Source organism: Carettochelys insculpta, chromosome 8, assembly GCF_033958435.1.
Source record: "Carettochelys insculpta isolate YL-2023 chromosome 8, ASM3395843v1, whole genome shotgun sequence".
Taxonomy (NCBI): domain Eukaryota; kingdom Metazoa; phylum Chordata; order Testudines; family Carettochelyidae; genus Carettochelys; species Carettochelys insculpta.
The window spans coordinates 45,212,944-45,231,299 of record NC_134144.1 but is presented as its reverse complement, the minus strand read 5'-3'; the positions used below and the strand labels follow the sequence as shown (position 1 = coordinate 45,231,299).

Below are 18,356 nucleotides of genomic sequence, written 5' to 3'. Positions count from 1 at the left end.
ATGGAGCGCATTGAAAATAGCAGATAGCAAATATTAGCCGCCACTTAGGTATGGCGGGATAGGGAAGAAGTTGAGGGCCAGACACACCCTACTGGGGAGACTGGGTGCAAAGTGGAGCAGGGAGGATATAGCATGGTGGCATCACAAGGGCAGAAGACACAGAATGTTGTGGACCAGGAGCTCCAGACCATGTGAGTTGGGGGTGTGTGTCATGGCTCCTTCCCCACTCTAGCAAGATAAATGCAGAAGTGGGGGCCAGCAAAAGTACCTCCAAAACCTTATTTACCAGGTTATTATTTTGGTATAAACTTCCCCCCAAAAATCCTAAACACCTTAGATTTTGGGGATAAAATTTGCTGCCACTACCCAAGTAATAATAAGGAAACCAGGGAGAGACTACTTGGGAAATCTTAGCCCCAAAAGTAAAAAACAAACATTAATCAATACCAGGTTAATAAAAAGAAGAAGAAAGAACTTTTATTATTACAACAATATTTGTGCTGCAAGCCTCATGACTGGATGGAACAGTTACAAAGTAAAACACATGGGGAGTTTTCACCATGAGCCTAGAACTTAGTTACAAGAAGCGTAAAAGAACATTTTTAAAAAGTGCACAGACATTAGATCCCACTTCCCAAACCATAAAACAATAAAGCCTAACAGATCTATGTAAACTTTCCCCTACTTACAGAAGATTGGAGGGCCTGTTTTTGGAGAGAGATACTGTGTCTCTCTCTCCCTCATGGCTGGAAAGAAGACGACAAAAAGACGGAGAATAGCAGAGGGAGGAGCCAAAATTTAATTTTTACCTACATTTCTATAGGCCAACCCCACCTGGCTAAGGAGGTTAACCCTTTTACTCCCAGGCTGCTGGCTAACCCTCATAATCATGACAGGGGGTGTCTCAGCATGTCAGGGAATAGGACACAGAGCAATAGGGGGATGCAGCACATGGAAAGCTACAAAGAGCTTAGGTGGGGATACAGCACCAGACACATATGTGTACAGCACAGGCCTGCTCACAAATACACACTTTGTAGTAGCAATGTAGGACAAGAGAATTTGGAAGTAGGGGAGGTGAGTGCAATTGTGAAGCTAGCCCTCCCCTCCTCCACAACCCAGTTTTGGATCCAGTGGTCTCTCCCACTTTTTTTTCCCCCCCGAGTTGTATCAGTGGGATCTTCATTCCAGTTAGTGGATAGGTGTGTGTTCCAGTGGTTTTGATCAGCTTTTTTCCCCACTTACATTGCTGAATTATTTAGGATTCCTTTTTTATGCAGAAGTCAATACAAATAATTTTAACCATATGTTCCTATGTCTACAGTTAGAGAAACTTAAATGCTCCTCCCCTCCCTTCAGCCTTTCCTTTTAGAAGTATAACATAAATCAAAACACCCCCTGCCCCCATATCTACACTGTCATGGCACAGAACTACAAGGGGCAAATTCTGCTCTCAGTTAACTTCATGAAGCCCTATGGCCTTCAGTGAGGTGCCCTGCTTGTAACAGATGTTAGTGTTGTAGAGTGCGAACCAAACAGCCAAATGCTCTCCTCTACCATATACTGCAAAGAAGAGCAAGTATGCTAACAATGTCAAATCAGGCCACACACAACAAGAAGAGGTGTACAGTTCCCTCTCCGTGTTGTCATCTGCTCCTTTGTTCTCTGTTTAATCTGGGTCCTGATTATGTGCAGGAGTGCTCTTCCTTAGCTACAGGGATTTGGGCCTGAGTTGGACTTTTGACTGTAGGTTCTTTGAGGCAGATAATTCTTCTTCTGCAGTGTAATGTATATTTTTGGTGCCCTATGGGTATCAACAGAAAATGCTGGTGGGGCAGGGAGGTCCTGGGATACTAAAGAATTGTCTCCAGGGTGAGCAGACGCACACGGCAGCTTCTTTGCATGATTTGCTTGCTTAGGAACCTGGCAGTGAATCCACCTATATATATGTATGTTGAATGAGAAGTTAATGATAGTGTAAACTACAGCACTGCACATCCTGCTTCACATTAGGAAGTAAGTGCAATGTTAGCACTGGATGCAAAATGGAAAGGAAGGCATGATGCATGGATGTCCTGAGATCTATTGATCTTTGACCAGTCTGCAGTTAATGGGACCCATGCCAGGTTCCCCCTGCGACCCCCAAGTGACCACTAACTTCTCCCTGACACCAGCCCCCAAGAAAACAAAGTGAGAGATTTTGAGAGGTAGGAAAGCAGTTGAGCTTTAGCCTTTGTTTCTCTCTGGATGAATTTTTATGTAGGGACAGGGAAATATTAGCTTGTTCTGCTTAAAGTGTCTGTCTTTTTTTCTTTCTGCTCTTCACATCTTTGGACCCTATATATAAGGATGTTCTGTTCATGCTGCAACTTGCTGAACCTCACAACTCAGGTATATCAACAAAAATTTCGAAATGTTAAGCTAATCAACTTACCTCAAGTAGACCTGCCATCTGTAAAGTGGCAGAAGAAATACAAATACTCACTAAAAGATTGCAATTATACTCCTAATTATTATCCATTTGTCATCCATTCCTAATTAAAATAAACTGTGATCATATGTCACATTATCTAAATGAGAGACTGAACTATATTTATCCACTGATACAGAGTTAAGCTGGAGATAAATTTTGTCCTAATTTATTATTTACTCAAACTGAGCTGGTGCAGTATTAAAAGTTTCTTAGAGAAGACGAGTTAATGAAGGGTTAACATTCAATATACTCTAGGAAAGTGTTACGAAACAGGAACTAAAGCCTTGCTTCTGGATAGGTTTCTATATAAATGGTTAATAAACAGAAGAGCTGCTGAAAAAGTTTTCTGGGTAATGTACTGTAGTAGTTTCCTTATGTGAGGAGGTGTTGAGTTACAGCAGGAGGAATGAGAGCTGGGTGGAGAGAAAAACCATCTGATCTGCAACCATTCCCTTCTCTTAGGGCAATATGTACAATAGTTAAACAAGAAAAGCAATGGAAATATAACATGGGACTTGTACTTGTTGTTTCTTCAGTGACCTAATGTCTGTGTTTACTGTAGATGAAATGAAATGCTGCTGGATTAATCATGAAAAGCTGAGGAAACGCAGATGCCCTGCTGTAAAATGCCACGCAGGCAAAGACTGACAGGCAGCAGGATCTGAGGTTTCCCTAGGATCACTAGTCAGACGTGTTCCAGGGAGAAGGGACTGTACACACTGCTGGCTTGCTAAGGTAAGAGGCCCTGGGGGCAAGCACAATAAAGAAGACAAACTTATTTTAAGATGAACAAGATCCGGAAGCTTTTTCGAGGTAGTGGGAGAGCTCTCGCGTTTATATTTGTTGCCTCTGTCATCTGGTTGATCTTTGACATGGCAGCTCTCAAGTTTTCATTCAGTGAGATCAACACCAAGGTTCTGAAAGAGGAGATGATCAGGAGGGAACGGGAAAGATTCAAAGTTTGGCGAAACCTAGAGAAGACCTTTGAAAGCTCCAGAAGGGAACCAAAACCTCCCCCCAAAGGCTTTGAAAAGGGGAGATTTAATAGTAAGAAATATAAAAACATAGAGGAGAAAGTGGTAGTGGCTGAAAATGAAAGAGACAAACAACAGAATGAAAAGAGAACACCAAAACCAGCAGAAAAGAAAAGCACAACCTACAAAGCAGCCTATAAGAAAATTGTTGGGCCACTTGGGACATTCTCAGTGAAACTGCCGAGCCCCCAGTCCTCTGTTCCCATGGAAAAGAAAGAGAGCAAAAAGAATGTAAAGGCTGTAAACTCAACAGACTTGATGAGAACAAAGCAAACTGTTCCCAAAAGGCTTCAGCCAACCCCATTAGCTGCAGCAACAGGGAGATCAGTTGTCAAACTAACACACAGCACAGCTACTATAAGAAACAAAATTGTGCAGAAAGGGAACAAACCTGTAACTAAGGCATCAAAGGGAATTGAGGGCAATTTAAAAACTAGGATTACAGATAAAATCCCTTTGGCTGGATTAAAACAGGAATTGCAAACCGAGGCAACCCCCAAGGAACCTCAGTACAAACCCCCAGTACCTGATTTGCCAATTCCTGGGCAAATCATCCCTGTAAAGCAAAACAGGACAGGAAGAAAAGCAATAGATGAACAGAATGCGAGCAGGAGTTTGGATATACCTGTCAGCAAGCTAGCTGCTGCAGACAGAGCCGAGAAAACACGATTGTCTACAAATGCAACAGAGCTGGGAAAACTGCCAAAGGAAGATGAAACAAAAGCTGCTTATGAAAAGAAGCTAGTTTTCTCTGAAAATCAATTTGTGGTTATTAGTAAAGAGGGGATAAAACCCAACATCTCAGCAACCCAGAATCTTGTGGTTGATTCTAAAGGAAATTTTACAGTTAAATTGGAAAAGAGCAAACAACAGCACTTTATTAACAATAAAAGTGAGGATGCTCCTAATGTAAACTATGTAACAAAGACTGCTGGTCTTAGTGGTCTAACTAAGAAAGCAATTTTGACTGATGGTCCAGAGCTAACAAAAGTTCACAGAGTCACCTTAGCTGATCAGGAGCAATTAAGGAAGATAAATCGAAGCACCCACCCAGTCCATTTTACAAATAACACTGGGAAACACAAAGTCTTAACAATTGACGTAACACTTTCCCCAAGAGATCCCAAAGCTCCAGGTCAGTTTGGGCACCCTGCTTCAGTCCCTGATGATAAGCAAGAAGAAGCAAAAAGTAGATGGAAGGAAGGAAACTTCAATGTCTATCTGAGTGATTTGATCCCCGTGGACCGAGCCATTGAGGATACAAGGCCTGCTGGGTAAGATTTGTTTCCCCCTGCGTAAATGATCTTGGACAAATTTGTATTATGGATTGAGCAAAAGGACATAATCGTGTAATGCTGTCAGTTTTTGGAATGCTTCTGAACTGTATAAAAATAACCCAATAACTTCAAATAGTCTAGTGCTTTTTCAAAAATGCAGTTCAGAGTTATTAGACAGCCCCATAAGAAGCATCAAGGAAATAGGCCTAGAGTTTGAGGTAATGGGCCAATCACATTATAGATAAAATTTTCAGGGGGCACCTAAAGGCCTTGGGTGTCTCTATGCTATTTTAAAAGAGACAGTCACACAGAAACAAATCCTACTGATTTTCAGTGTTATGTCGCTTTTAAAAATACAACTTGCTAAGTCACTTGAGCACAGTTGAAAATTTTATCCACTTTATCTAGTGTAATATCCATCATTTAAGTGCATCATAAGCAAAATCAAATATTTTTGGCACATGGCTATTTGGTTCCCAAGTAAATTCTGTCACCTGCTCAGTCTAAGCACAAGGCTGGTAACTGATAGCTCATGAGATCTCATCCTTGGTCTGATACTAACTTCCTGTCTGATCTTTTTCCTTTTCCTCAGTTTTACAACATATAGGATGGAGGTAAAAGGATTAGTTAGCTGATGTTTCTACTGAACTCTGAAGATGAAAATCTAGTAGGATTATTAAATAGCATTGTGTATACTGTAGTTGACATATTGTTTGAGCTATTCCCCTTAGGATTAATCTAACTGACCTCTCTTGATCTAGTAAAGGACTTCTTGGAGCTCAATTTCTTGGTTGTAGCCCAGGGTGGTTCTGGAAGACAGATGGCTGTGCATTTCTGAGTCATATGCCAACACAATAAAAAAGCATGTATTTGTCTTTATACAATTGTTGGTGATGAATCTGAACATTTCCTTCTAGTTTGCAGATGCCCCTGCAAATTTCATTTTTGTGTCTGTGATGCAAAAATCTTTGGTGCAAATACAGAGGTGATGTGTAAGGTACTGTAATTTACTTGCTTTTTTCAGTGGGTATTATGAGGTCTAACTGAGTCCAAGGGAGTCTGAGTTGGAGAACTGTAATGTAAACAGAGAGAACCTGGAAGACAATGCAAGTTAAAGCTGGGGACCTAATTTAATCTGCTGTATAAGTTCTTACAGCTGCTTTCCTCACTGTAGCCTTGTCTTCCAGTCTCTTAGTTATGGTATGTTACATTTCCTGCTCCTGTGAAGTTCTGAGATTCTGTGCGAGCACAGAATTAGTGCCCTTTGCAGATTTGTTTTCCCCTGCAGAATAATTGATTCTGACAGCGTCAAAAGGAAGCTGCAATTATATCTTTTGCCCACCAGGAGCTGATGTGGCACCAGGAGAGAGGGCTGCTGGCTCTAAGACTGGAGCAGCTCTCTGTGGAAAGATAGGGGACAAAGACTGGTTTCCTCACAGTTCCCTGACAGGGTACATGAGTATGTGGGGTGACAGCATTTAGCCTGGTGATGAATGCAAGTGGGATTCAGTGCCACGTGGAGACAGGGGCAGCTATGCTTGGCTGAGTAAGGGTACAGAGACACACAGAGGGACAGGGCAGATGTGTCTGACCAAATGGAAGATGCTAGGGTCTGCACAAGGGAGGCTCCCCAACTCCCTGACAACCTCTCCATCTCAAAAACAGGTTCTGTGCTTTCTCTGCCCCTCAGTCAACAACCCTGCAGATTCACTCTCAGCCTCCTTCCCAGCAATTACTTCCCTCCTCCCTCCGCTCCTCTGTTATCCCTGACTTCCCCAAGCCTTTGCACTACTTCGGAGGGAGGAGTGTAGGGAATACATTTCTCTATTGTAGTCTAAATTAATTATTACTCAAAATCTCATATTAATTTGCCTAGTAATGAATCTATTTGCGAAAACCACATTTCCTGAATCTTTTGTATTATTTGTATTGTTAGACCTACTTGCTGACAAGTATTCTCAAAGACATTGCCAAAATAATCCAAACTGCTGGGATTGTAATTTGGTTTTGTGACAAGAAACGTGGAGAATTTTAAAACATTGTGCACAGAATTTTTAATTTTTTGGTGCAGAATTTCAGGTGCAGAATTCTCCAGAAGTACATTTAGATCCCTGAGCTCTAGGTGTGATGGGGCAGGGCAGATGTGCCTGACCAAATGGAAGAGTTACAAAGAAAACTCACTTCATCTTTATGTGCTCACTGATTTCAATAGCAGGTGCACACATTTGTACCAGAATTCCCCACAATCCTGCCCACTTTACACATCACTTCTGAAGCTTGCTCCATGATGGAAGGCAAATCCCAACCATGCTTAATGTAATGATGTGATGAGATTTTGGAAAAAAATTATGATTGTTTTTCACTATGTATTAAGCACAACAAGGCAGAGAAATTACAAGCAACATGAGGCACACATAAAGTGCAAAGAGGCATTACTTATGTTTCATAGAAGAAAGTTTTGTCTTGATATAATTTTAAAATGTCACCTAAAGGAAAAATGAAAAGACCCCGAGAGACCAAAAACAGGATATTCTCCTTGCAGTATTTTCAGTGCATATAACAGGTATATTATAGAACTGTCAGATACCTAGGTCATGAGTCAGAGCTCCTGATACGGATAGAAAATGGACATCTACCTTGTTATCATGGAAGCACCATAGCTAAACATGGGAGAGTTGTAGGCAACTTAGCACCTAGGCAAACTGCCTATCTGATATTACAGCTTAGTAAGGTATCTGAAAAAAATAGCAAAAAAAAAACAAACAGTCTTGGCTACGTGGAAAGCTGGCTGGACTATTTGCATTGTGCTGGTAGCTTTTTCCATTTCTAGAGGGCAAAGATTTCTTCTTTGTTTAACTCATGAAGCGTGCAGTTTTCAGGTTAAAATTTCCCATCCACAGAACCAGCACTCTGTGTACCAACTTGCATAGGCCAGTTGCTAATTACAAATCCATAACCACTTAATTGGATCCTATTTTCAATTCACGTCATCCAGAGCCAATCTAAATTCTTTATTCACTGTTCACTGGCAAGGCAGCAATATTGTATTCCCAGTTTTCATACAGCTCATAGTCAATGAATGCATTAGAAAACCTGATAAAATTGCTATTTTCTCTCACAGCTCACCTAATCTTTCCCATTTACATCTCAGGTCCCCCTTTTCATCTGTGCCACAGCACTAAGCTAGTGCAGTAAACCCCAGTGATTGGGCAGGCCTTGTGGATTTGTTCCATTAGTGTCTTATATCTTTCTATCCCTTAATAAGATCAAAACTCACTGAGGACCAAATCCAGCCAGGTGCAGAAGTACACTGGAGGATAGTTGGACCTGCACAGGGATGGGAGAAATCCCAAAGATCCCATACAGAGAGAGATCTGGTATACACACAGTGGGATGGCCAGTGGACTTGCAAATGAAGTACTGGACAAAACCCAACTTTGGGAGTTGGTTAGCTGACAATGGAGGCTGCTGCACACAGGGGTCATGGAAAGACTTCATAACTGAGCTCTATCTTCTTTGAATTTGATGGGTACGAATCCCTTCCCCTCACTACCACTATAGTGCCTCTGTGTGCAGTTATTTACTTGAGGATTGCTCATTAACCTGAATTTCATTCTGTGCATGCCCAACCCATCAGAACCTTGCTTGGTAGAAGAGCATAACTTTCTACACACCACTCTTCATCCTGGCAACTAGGTACATGTGCTAGCAAAGTCACGCATCAATGGCAACAGAAAATGACGTTTTAGGGCACCAACAGTCCTTAGTCATCGGGAGGCATCACTAGATACTCTTATCAGTGCAGAACGTGTGCTCTGACTCCAGCAGACTCAAGCTCTTAAATCAAGAAAACACTGATAACATTTTCAGAAGTGCCCAAGTGACTTAGGGTGATAGAGCCTTCTGAACTAGGCTTCTAACTCACTTACTCTGACCTATGCAGTACAGGCAGATCAGCCTCAGAGAAATGCAGAGACTTATCACCAGGATGTTCACATCTTGGGACCATGTGGATTAAAAATATCGTTTCAGGTGGGCTGTTCAAACGTGTTCTCAGTTGACTTCTCTTTCTTACTGTGTAAGTCAAGGATGAGCTAACATCAAGGAAAGCAGAGTTAGGCCAATACTGAGCACTTTTGAAAGTCCCACTTTTAAGCAACATCGTCTGGCACCTTTTCATTTAGACATCATATAGACATGCATTAGCAGAGGGAAATTTTGAAAATAAGCTTCAGAATTTGTGTCACAAAATTAAAGAGTATCAATGGAAGGAAGATTGGTTCCTGCACAAGGAACGTATCCCTTTGCCTTCAAGCAAGAAAAGAGAGACTGATGCAATTCTGTGATTGGGGGTTGCTCCTAAAGGTTGATTTAAGTCTGTAGGGGCTGTTGCATTTTCCCAAGATTCATCCTTGCTAGAGGAATCCATCACTGCTTTCTACAAGCTTTGTGCTTCCTATTTATTCATTTAGCACAGAGATAGTCATCTAGCCCAGTAATGGTCTCTTCAATGGCATGATGGAGTTCTTCTAGACCCCAGTGGTTTGTTCCCTAAGGAGCTAAAAGGAGGCATCTGGGCTAGTGAAAATAAAGTTTAATAGTTAACCATGGATTTAATGTTCTTTTTGATATGGTACTCTCCGATTACCACCACCTTTAGTCCATTGAATCTTCCCTGTGTCTTCATTGTAAAGCTACTCAGGAAACCCCTCTCTTTAAATAGTGAAAGCCATCACTCTTAGTATCCACCTTCTGCCTGTGCTGATGTCACCAACAAAACCATCCACATCACAAAGTTTTCTTTAAGAGCAGGGAAGGATGGCAAATTCTCTCTTTTCCCCTGTGATAAAAGCCTTTCTTGTGGTATATTTGGTACATGTTTTGCAGTGACTTAGAAAGTCCTGTACTCACCTCCCCATCCAAAATCTCCCATATTGCAGCAAGCTGTGTCTCTGCTGCAGGCCAATGTGTTGATGATTTCCAACTAAAATATATCAGATATCAACATTTCCTTCTGGCTGATCCAGTGATGACTGGTGCCCTAAGATGCACCCCTGGTAAACTGTCATGCTATAAAAGGGGGAGGAAAGACATACTTAAAGGAATGCTATACAGGCTGATTCTGGATATTTGTACAGCCAATGCTAGAAAAGAAATCAAAACTATTTGCATGTCCAGTGAGAGAGCTGCTGATAGGCCCTGAGGAGACACTTAATTTATGCTCCACACTTCACTTTCTTTCTGAGGTAAGCAGGTACATAACTGAGCCAATAAAAGTACATTTTGATGACTTATATTTCCAAATATTAGACATACTTAATCTGGCATACAGTGAGAGCTCTGGTGTCTGCTTGTTATTAAAGGGAATGTATAAAAGCAAATGGTGTGCTCTGCTTTATGTTCAGTAAGAAAAGCATTATTCCTGTAGTATTGTCAAGATGAGTTGATTGCTCTTCTTGCATAAGAGGCCTACTCTGGAAGGAAACAGATCACCCTTTCTGAGACTATGCTTTACCAATAGTTGAGAGCAAGCAATAATGCTAAGGTATGCTAGGAGAAAAATAATATAGCTCCGGGAAGAGAAATCCATCAATAAGATGCTCTATATGCCTCAAGATCCACTTGATGATACCAAAGCTTAGGGAGTGAATGTCCCCTTAAGGCACATATCAAAGCACTAGTTGAATTGCAAATAGAAGATGAGAAAAGCTGCTCATCGACCTTTTGTGAAAGCACCAAAGGCCCAGACTTGACCCAGCCATCACATTTTGATTGTCATGGAATCAAGTGACAAATTCATAGAAATTGGAGAAATTTTATCACTCCCTCAAATCTTCTGATTTTCATCTGTCCCTGTTTGCTAGACAAGAAGGCTGCATTCAAACCCTCTGGATGGCAGACTGTTGATGAGCATTGAGCATTCATAGCTGAGATGGTGGCGGTTGGGGGGGCAGTTCATGTGAAAAGGAAAGACCTATGTATTTTGACAGAGGACAGCAAATGTCTGATGGCTTTAGATTCTGCGATTGCTTGGGAAATGGCACCTCAAAGATAGTTGTGTGTGTGCAGATTTCATTGCACTGGTCAGAAGTATGTTGCAATGCTATTCCTCAACCTTGTGCTTACAAGAGTAATCCATTTTGGTCCAATCAAAACAATTTAGTTAGGTAAGTTTTCTTCTGCAGCTGCATGTTTTGTGTACTGTTAATATGAACAGTCCTTTTTGGAAGTGTTTACTTCCTTGTACCATTACCTTTACCATTGGATTTTTTAATATACAGCTGATTTACATGTCTAAGAATTCAGGTGCTCTGTGAATCCCTGGCATTTCTCATGGTCTTGCTCTGCTTACGGTTCAGTACAGCATTGTGCAAGTGCCAAGAAACTGATGCTGGGAGAAACAGCAGGGCCTCTGTGCCCTCCTTCCTTGTTCTGGCAAAGTGGCACGTTCTTTAACAGAAAAGTGGTGATACCAGTTCAAACTGAACAAGAAGGAATCCGGTGGTACCTCAGAGATGAACAGTTTTATAGTGGCATAAGGTTTCATCAGTTTCAACTCTCTTTGTCACATGTATGAAGAGAAGGAAACATGGTAGGGATACAGAGATGGGAGTGTTGTGGCAGAGCTAATTCAATGCCAATGGAGGTGGTCCACTGCTAACACTGATAAGGTGACAATACTTATATGGGAAAATTACTTATGGTGATGAGAGAGAGCCATTCCCAGTTTGTGTTCAGTCGCATTCTGATGGTGTCAAATTTGCATATGAATTCCAGCTCAAGAGTTTCACATTGCAGTCTGCTTCTGAAGCACTTTTTTTTGGGGAAGGTGAGGGTTATGAATTGTACCTTTCAAGTCTGTAACTCTGCGTCCTGGGAGGTTAAGGTGCTCTTCCACTGTTTTTGTATGTTATCATTCTGACTTGTCTGACGTCTGACTTGTGTCCATTTATGCTTTTGCATGGAGACAGTCTAATTTGTCCAATGTATGTGGCAGAGGGGCATTGCTGGCACATAATGGCATATATCATATTAGTAGATGTGCAAGTGACTGAGTCATCTTATCACTGTTGGAAGTGAGCCACATCCAGTGTTCCTTGTAAGATGAGCACTTGGGCAGCCACCTAGGAAAGTCAAATGCTACCCAGCTGATTAGCAAAGCACCCACAGCTGGCAGTATATGTTTATATTGGTGGTGCATATCAGCACATGCCTTGGTGCACAAAACAAAATTTATTTCACACATGATAAAAAAGTGGGAACATTGACCACATCCACCCTGACTGAGTTAGCTCTGATATAACACTGCCATCTCTGTTTCCCTACCTTCTGTTTCTTTCACTCTATGCATCTGATGAATAATAGAATCGTAGAATACCAGGACTGGAAGGAACCTCGACAGCAACTCACGAAAGGTCACTAATCTTGAATGTAATGGCTGTCAGTACCCCCACTATAAAAATTGTTGGAGCACCCCTGTGATATAGGGACTTTATTTGTAACTGTATAGCTTTGAAAAACCCATAAATACATATTAAATCCACCATCAGCAACCTTTCCAAGCTGGAGTGCTGAAATTTGACCTTTTGACCTCTCTATGAGCTGAGTGCCGGTGATACTTTTTAAAATCACTAATAGTTCTACATGCAACAGCTTCATTAATAAATTCAGATGCAGAGCTTTACCGTCTAGGTGGTGGTTGGTAGCATTGGTTCGTCATTTGTTAACCCACAGGTGGCATGGCTTTGAGCAAGCTCCCAGCTGTACGGGGGAGGAGGGCTGAGTACCCACCTTGCATGCCTATGAAAATTGGCTCGCGTGCCACTCTTGGCACCCCTGCCGGGAGTTGCTGACCCCTGTATTAAACTATGCTCACATGAGAAGTCACATCTCAATTAATAGGAACGCTTCAATGAACAAAATTGTGTATCTGCTTATTTGGGGCATCAGGGTCTTAGAAGATGTTTGTTCATGAAAATGAGATAATTTAAGTGACTACTTCACAGTAGCTATAGCCTCTGTGAGGTGTTAGTAGAGGGGTGGCACTTGGTGAATGGGCAAGATGTGAGTCCATGTGAGTGAGAGGGATGGTATTCTTGGCCTCTCTGCTGAGACTACCCCTGCTATAAGTAGCAGTATATGTTTTATAAAAATAATTATCCAAGGCACCTGAACTCCTATCTTCGTATCACTGAAATTTTTTTATTGGTGTTATATCTTTATTACTCTGAATACTTCTCTTCCTTCCCTCCCCACACCTTATAAATATCCAGGCGAAGCACAAACCAGCAGCCTTTTGACATTTTACTGACAATTTCAGAGGTTTAAATCCTTTGGCCTTGTCCTCATTAAAAACCTCACCTGTGGATGCTGTTTCTTTGTATTGCTGACCTTTAGGTGTTCGGAACAACTGGTACACAATGATCTTCCAACGACCACGATCATCATGTGTTTTGTGGATGAAGTGTGGTCCACACTGCTACGCTCCATCCACAGTGTTCTCAATAGATCTCCTCCTCACCTGATTAAAGAGCTTATTCTGGTGGATGACTTCAGCACAAAAGGCAGGTGAAGCTTTCTTTAAATTCAGGAAGTGAATGTGCCCCAAGGCTGCAAAGCAATTTTCTTCTCTCTACTTAAATGCTGTAAGGAAGGGGAAATATAATTTTCTTCATTAGGTTCAATTTCACTCCATGTTTTAATCACAAATCTATGTGCCCTGGGGCTGTGATCACAGTATGAATTGATTCTCCCACCAGCTCTCTGAACAGGGCTGACACTTGGGTGTGCATGAGGGGTCACACACAGCCATACACCCACCACTCACTATCAGTGCTATGCCACTGCCGGTGAGTTTGGGCGCAATCCTGGCCCTTCCCCGGAGCAGCGTAGCCTGAGAACTCTTGGGCTGCACCATTCTAAGGGAGGGGTGGAAACTCCCTTACACTCACTGAAAGCAGCATGGTCCTCCCAGAGGAATAGGCAGGTGGGTCAGAGGCAGAGAATGACGCAACACAGGCAGAGTATGCGCAAGAAGGGGAGGGACCTGTGGTGAAGGAGAAGATGGGAGAGACACATGGCCGGTCCCCCTTCTAGAGCCCTCCTCATAAGTCACCACTGTCTCTCAAGCCAGCCAGGATGTGGCCAATGAAGTGCTTGGAGGGAGACTTCCATGAACACTTGCATAAGAAGTAGAGTGGATTTTAGGATGAACCAGGAGATAGCATGCTTCCTGCTGAATTAATAGGAAACCAGTTTTCCACAGGGTGTCAGGGGTATTGTGATGCTAGGGGAGCCATCTTTCATAGAAGATGTAAAATAGATGCCCTACCCCAAGATGTGAGAACATTTTCTTGACAGGTGGAGTGATAGTTACAGAGTGCTGGCCAAATTCAATTACATTTGGCAGCTTCAGTGGCCCTGAAATCTCAGCTAAATACGGTATTGTTTTTCATTTCTTAAGCTATTGTGTAGCGTGACATTATTTAAAATGGTCGCTTATATACGGTCAAGTTACATGCACAATCAATCACAGTAACTGTCTATGCCACTGACTCTCTGCTTTTTAATACTCTGGTTCCAAATACTCCACAACACAGTTCAGTCATGACTAATTTAAAAAGCAATTGGTCTTAGATTGTCGTCTCTTGTCATCTCTGTAAGCCCTGTGCCAAATCAAAATTTTGGCCCAGTTGTGCTAGGTGCTGTACAAACATGTACAAAGACAGGCTTCCTGACCCAAAGAATTTACAGTCTAAAGAAGAGAACTGACATAAGGAGGATGAGGGAAAAATTACTTAATTGCACACCCAAATGTAACAGATATTTGCATTTTTAGGCAAATAAATGGATTTTATACCATCTTCTAGCAAACTTCCCATTACTTTTCTTTGTATGGGCTCACCAGCCATTGGCATGATAAAAACACTGGGCATCTTCCAATAGACATGTTATGGGTGGTGGGAAAGCATTGAAAGAACTGTTGTTTTACATGGTTTCATATTTCTAAGAGTGGCACAGAAAGAAAAACTTCTAGCCTGTCCTCAAAGTTTGAAAAGCCAAGATTTCGAATTGGCTTTTGTAATGTAAACAACTGTTTTCTTTGGAAAAGCAGAAAAGGGCACATAAAATTTAGGAGCCAACCCCTAAGACTTTTCCTCATGTAAACAGGAAGTGCTACAGTGAATTTATTCAGTGGTCATTCTAGGGCCTACTGCGATATCTAGTTTCTGACACTTCAGAAGAAGATATCAAAGAAACTCCACTGTAGACATGCTCACTGAAGCCCTCTCTCTGAGATTTCACTGTGCCTTTACTCAGGAAAACATCTAGCCCAAAATATTTAACCCTCACACGCTTGGGATTGCTCCTAAGTCATATGGCTTGTTTCTCACATTTTATTCTTTCTGAGAAGTTTGTACAATAAAACCCACTCCCACAATAGAGTCAAACAAACAGAAAAGTGCCAAGAGAGGAAGAATGGCATGCAAGACTGCCTTCCTCACTCAATTTAAGACCAGATGGATGCAAATGTAGCAGTTAATACTAGCTGTTGGAATTCCACAGAAACTTTGCAGCTCACAGCAACAGAAATGAGGCAATTGTGCTGCAAAAAGCAACTTACGAGTCAGTTTTTAATGGGAATTATGGTGTTTTAAAAGGAGAAAATTCTAATTTCTTAAATTTCTAAAAGAAATGTTAAGTCAAAGCTGCAATGGGAAATACCATAGGCTGGCAGGGGACCAATGTCACAAACTGGGATTTTCAAACGGAGTAAGGGTCACCTAATTATGCTGTCATTGGATATTAATGAGAGTTTTACTATTTACTACCACAGCAGCAGAGTTTGGCTAATGCTGACTGCTTTTGAAAATGACACTCCAACACAGCATATATATTTTTTTCCCTTATCCCTTTCGATTAGCTGTTTTCCAAACCTCCATAGGGATCATATTCCTAATTCATAACAAGAGGCTTCCAAATAGTTTGGCGAGGGAGGAAACAGTGCCACCAAAGAGCCTAATCTAATGCTCACTGACAAAGAGAACATCTCCAGGGCTACACTAGAGTTTTGTTGACAGAGCTCACGGAGCGTCCACACTAAAAATGCATTCTGTCACGTACTGTTGACAGAACTTGGCACTGTTGCCGACAGCCTTCTGCCTCTTCCCCATAAGGCAAAGGGCCTTTCTCAAGAGAATCTGTTGACAAACCAGCTACGTGGATGCTCCAGGTGGGACCTCTGTTTACATGTGGGGCTTCTGCGTCAGCAGACAGCCCTGTCTACTGTGCTTCTGTTTGGCTGTTTTGTCAAGAGAGCAGCCAGGCAGTCAGTCTGTTCGCCATCGACACAGCAGATTGACAGAGAGAGCTGTTTTTGTGCATGGCCGTGATCTGTCAACAGAAGTTGTGTTGGATGATCTCTTCCGACAGCAATTTCTGTCAACAGATCAATCTAGTGTAGACATAGCTAGGGTGCCCATCCATCCCGTTTTTGGCCCATATTGCCCCATATTTTACAGTGGTTCACAGCTTCCCTCACCGGGGGTGGGGGAGCCCAGAGCTGGGAGTCAGACCATGTGGTGGCTCAGCTGCCCCCTGGTTTCCCCCAGTGGGGGCTGGAGCTGAACCAGTCTGTTGGAGCAGGAGCTGGCAACAGGAGGGGAGGTGGAAGCGGGGCCACTGAAGCCTGAGCCTGAGCCAAGGCTGGCGCAGCTGGAGCTGTAGTCATAGCAGGGGTGGGGAAGCAGCCCTGTTCCCCGTGCCCCAGATAGGGTGACCATCCGTCCCATTTTGGCCAGGATTGGGGGTCATGGCCCATGTCCCATATTTGGCTGGGGGAGATGAGTCACCCTAGACATAGCCCAGGTGGAAAAAAAAAAAAGGTCTCAGATTGTTTCAAACTTAGTGAGAGGGGAACATTTATTTATTTATTTATTTATTTTACTGCTTTGTTGTGGCTTAAAAAAGCCAACCCAATCGTTAGTAAGAATTTGTTAATTTCTCTTCTGTTTAGAATACCTCAAGGATCGCTTGGACAAATATATGTCACAGTTTCCAAAGGTTAAGATCCTTCACCTCAAAGAGAGACATGGCCTAATACGAGCTAGATTGGCAGGGGCAGAGATTGCTAAAGGTAAGAAGAAAGTTCTTACTTGCCATTTTTGGGATTGGCTGAACAGGAGATTTATATACTACAAAAATCTACTCTTTATTACGGTGCTGTATATCATCTTTTCAAAATAACTATGCTAATGTCTACATGACACAACCAGTATTTCAAATTTAGCGGCAGTCTTGTTTCACAATTGGTAACCCTCATTCCACGAGGCACAGTGCCTCTTTTGAAATAAGCCAGAGTGTGTCCAATGGCTCTTGTTGAAATAGGCCCTGTGTGTGTAGAGGCTGCTAAATGTTATTTTGAAATGCAGTTTTGTATGCTGCAGTGTTATTTTGAAATAAGCTGTTCGGAAATAGCTATTCCTGCATAGCTTATTTCAGAATAAGGCTGCTGTGTAGACATACCTTTATAGTCTAGTCTTGCATTCTGCACTAGAAGACCACTGTTGATTCCAAGATTCCATCCCATTACCCCTGACCACTCGGGAGGAAGCATGAAGGAGACATGTTGCATTTGGAACCCACAGGAGACATTGTACCTCATTAGCAAGAGTTCCTACAAGAGGCTTCTGGGAAGCACTCACTAAAGCAGCAAGGGCAGTTTACTCCACATTCTGCACCTGCCCAGCTCTGTCTGCCAATTAAGAGAGGGAGCATACTCCACCCACCTTTGTGCCGTACCATTTGTCTCAGATGATAAGCATCTACAGGTGTTTTAGATGAGAGCAGAGACCTTTCAGATTCCGCTCCCACCTATGCCTGCATGCCAGGACTGTCCACAACATGGCATTTTGTGAGCAAACACTCTTTGCAAAACAATTGTCTGGAAATCATAACTGCGGTCAAAGTGTGTTCAGAATGAGATGCAGACTTGGGATCTTCCTGTATAGGTTCACAGGAGTATTATTGTTAGGGGCAATAGTTGCTTGACTTGGGACTTTGCTGAACATATTTCATTCTCAAAAATCAAATAACCCCATTTTGGTTCTTCCTTCTAGGGGATGTTCTGACATTCTTAGATTCTCATGTGGAATGTAATGTAGGATGGCTGGAACCACTTCTGGAAAGAGTCCGTTTAAACAGAAAGAAGGTAGCATGCCCAGTTATTGAAGTAATCAGTGACAAGGACATGAGGTAATGTCATTCTATAGCATATTGTACTTCTACAAAATACAAACCATATTACAAGCAACTTTCAAACAAACCCCATAAATTACAGGTATAAAAAATATCAATTATGGGAAGGCAAGTTACTTAAATTTACCAGTTACTTTCCACAAATTATTTCACACGAGGAATTAAAAAAATTTACATGAACAAATATTTGAATATACCCAGCCACCTCATTTACCACAAATACCAAACAGCAAATGAAATCTGTGGTATGACAAGAATGTTTGGTGCTCAAAGAAGATACATGAAATCTTTGAGGTTTTTGATTTAATTATGTAG

The 18,356-nt window shown here is 42.0% G+C and overlaps 1 protein-coding gene across 3 annotated transcripts in view; it reads left to right on the top strand.

Moving 5' to 3' along the window:
- Positions 1–2,983: 2,983 nt before the first annotated feature.
- The window catches only part of GALNT5 (polypeptide N-acetylgalactosaminyltransferase 5), a 36,109-nt gene continuing 20,736 nt past the window's right edge, over positions 2,984–18,356 (top strand). For all 3 annotated transcript variants that reach the window (XR_012646431.1, XM_075001712.1, XM_075001711.1), the window contains exons 1-4: positions 2,984–4,781; positions 13,182–13,348; positions 16,801–16,920; positions 17,903–18,038. Coding sequence is in view for 2 of the 3 variants with exons in the window: in XM_075001712.1 (XP_074857813.1) it covers positions 3,259–4,781; positions 13,182–13,348; positions 16,801–16,920; positions 17,903–18,038 (1,946 nt within the window). In the remaining variant the exon portion in view is untranslated. The remainder of the gene's footprint in view (positions 4,782–13,181; positions 13,349–16,800; positions 16,921–17,902; positions 18,039–18,356) is intronic.